Raw genomic sequence first — 2,773 nt, 5'->3', positions numbered from 1 at the left:
TGCTGCAGCGACATGTTCGCGTTGCTCTAGTCTACTCTCCTTAGCCGCTTCCAGTTCGCGTTATTCGCTGAATGTTACATCGAATGGTAGCGGAGGAGCGTTCATGCAAGCGCCTCCCTCCACCCAAATGCCCACATCTGCATCACAGCAGCAGCTGCAAGCGCTCGCAGCATCACTCGATTGCAAGCCACCAATACACTCATCACAACAACATCAACAGCAGCGCGAACGTAAAATTAGTAATGTAAGCAGTAGTCAGTTAAATAGTAATAGTAATGTATTAGCTAGTAATCGCAATGCTGATGCAAACGCCGCGGAACAATGTGCCAGCGGCGGTGGCAGCAGTAGTGGTAATTGTTCCCGAAAGAGCTCCGCTGGCGCGCCAAGCACGCATAGCGCGAGCAGCATCACACCGCCGTCCAATATAACCACGGCTACGCTCACATCAAGCATCACATCGCCGCACGCCAGCACACCCACCACACCTACAGCAACAGCAACAGCAGCAGCAGCAGCAGCAGCGACCACAGCAACAGCTGCAGCAATCGTCGTCGCACCAGAATCACTAGTAGTCACACCCACCGCCAACTCACCGCACGCGCAGACAACAATGTCCTCATACGCCAGCACTAGCAACAGCAACACCTCAGGCATACTCGTCGATCTGCCGTCATCGCCAACATCCGCTGCCTCCTCGGCGAGTACACCGTGCACCTCTAGCTCCTGCTCATCGGCCACTACGCCCGCGCCTACCTATGCGTTGCCAACAACATCGCAAACATATCCCTTTACCATTACATCACTGCTGGCAATGTCAAAGGCGAACATGGCGCACGATGTCGGACGTTGTGTCGACGGATTTGGTGAGGAAGATGATGATAATGCTATGACGATAACAATGTCGTCGTCGGCTGTTAACGGCGTGCCGGCTGCTGATATGTCTGTGTCTGTCGTGGATGGCAGGCATTATGCGCCGTACGCAACAACACCAGCGCCAGCGATACAACCGATGAAGCGTTTTCAGCCGTTTACTTGCAAGCTGTGTCTAATTGATGTGGAAACGCAGGGAGAGGCGACAGCGCTGCAGTTGTGCGGTTGTGAATTTTGCACTGAGGTAAGTCAAATTTAATTATTTTCTTATAATGCTTTTTGATATCTGATACAACCACGGATTTGTGTTTTTCTGTTTAGCAATTGGAAAAAGAATATCTTAAAAGTAAGATTTTATATACAAGTTCATTAGCCACGCGGCATTTCGACTCCAAAAATGTTTTTTTATGTGCCCTATTTAGCAGCAATTCGGTTTGGTGTCACTAATAGACTGTTTAATGAAAATCGCTAACAAAAAACAAAAGAGCTTAATATAAGCACACAAATACTTATGCTGTGTACAAAGTGCACATCGGCAGCAGGTTTTTCGACTCAGAAACCGATATTGATACTGCCTCCCATACCGCCCTCTATCAAGAGTGCAGCTGGACTGCTCATTAAGTCTTCCCCGGACTTTTTCCGATTGAGAAATCAGCAAAATTTTAACCCGCCATGCTGTCTGGTAGCAGCTTCACTATTTCCCTGAAAACTATGCTATAAGATGGAGTCAAAACCTGATGATTCTTCAAATCACTTAACCCTAACCAATTTCTTGGTTGCTTATGGTGGACTGCAGAGTATTCATTAAGAGTGCATTCAGCTCGCGCCATTTCAACAGCCGTCTGATACATTCTTAAAACCCAGACTAGAGTAGTCATACTATTTAATACCTCCAGGCCCATCCAAATTCGAATACTTTTCGTTGAATAAAATAATTACTTTGACCTTAAGCTACAGTATGTTTTCAATTTTTTCTTTATTTGTAGTGAAATTAATATGCGAAAACTATTTTAAAAGTTTCAGCACATATTTTAGCTGTTATTGTGTCAACAAATCCATTTACAAGGTCGCAAGAACGGAAAAATGGCTTGAAATTTTTTTAAAATAAGTTCCTGTTTCGAGGTCAAAAAAAGACAAAAAATAAATGCTCTTATTTTGAAGGTCACTTTAATATCAAATCTTACACTGTGCGCCATCCATTTTTTAATCGTCGCGATGGTGTAGATGAACGATCCAGAAAATAAAGGTCGCGCCATTCACGGACCGCTAACCCTCTAATCTAACCCTAATCGCTGACGTCATAAAATACTTTTGTTTACATTCCCTGTTGCCAACTTCATGCTTTTCGCACCAAATTTAGTGGGTATTCAAAACGCGAAAATTTTTTAGTTTGGTGCTTGGCGCGTTTTTGGTGCTTTTGTTTTTAGTTTGAAGACACCAAATTAGAAAATCTTAAAAAAATGGAAGCAAAATTCATAGCAATCGTAAGTGTGGTAAGCAACTTTACAAAAATTTAAACAAAATCATGGCACAGTGACAATCATAAGCGACAACGAAATATGTGCAGCACCTTCAACCATGCCAGAAGAAATCGACCGTTGTGCAAGAACCATTGATTTTTATTAATTTGAATCGGCATCCTTACATTAAAATATTAATGCATATAAAGTCTATAAAATACACCAATAAAAATTTGGTGCTTTTTCAAATTCAAACTTTGGCAACACTGCATTTTGTTCGATGCTTCCTCTTTTTCTTGTCGAGTTCGTCTTGCTCTCTCATTCTGGTATTTATTGACGTCACGGCCAAATGCTCTCAGCTCGATTGGCGCAATCTTGTATTCTATCATTCTTGGTGTAGATACATTGTACTCTTTGGGCCTGTTCTGACTCTTCTTCAGTCC

General features: G+C 43.1%; 1 protein-coding gene across 1 annotated transcript in view; it reads left to right on the top strand.

The window, feature by feature from the left end:
* LOC118742919 (putative GPI-anchored protein pfl2) overlaps positions 1 to 2,773 on the top strand; it is a 140,401-nt gene that overhangs the window by 47,586 nt on the left and 90,042 nt on the right. The window contains exon 3 of the mRNA XM_036475347.1: positions 13 to 1,114. Within this exon, the coding sequence (XP_036331240.1) occupies positions 13 to 1,114 (1,102 nt within the window). The remainder of the gene's footprint in view (positions 1 to 12; positions 1,115 to 2,773) is intronic.

The sequence above is a fragment of the Rhagoletis pomonella genome, unplaced genomic scaffold (assembly GCF_013731165.1).
Source record: "Rhagoletis pomonella isolate Grant_MI unplaced genomic scaffold, Rhpom_1.0 Rhpom_scaffold_00007, whole genome shotgun sequence".
Classification (NCBI taxonomy): Eukaryota; Metazoa; Arthropoda; class Insecta; order Diptera; family Tephritidae; genus Rhagoletis; species Rhagoletis pomonella.
Note: the sequence above shows the minus strand (reverse complement) of the source record. Positions and strands in the feature narration are given on the sequence as shown.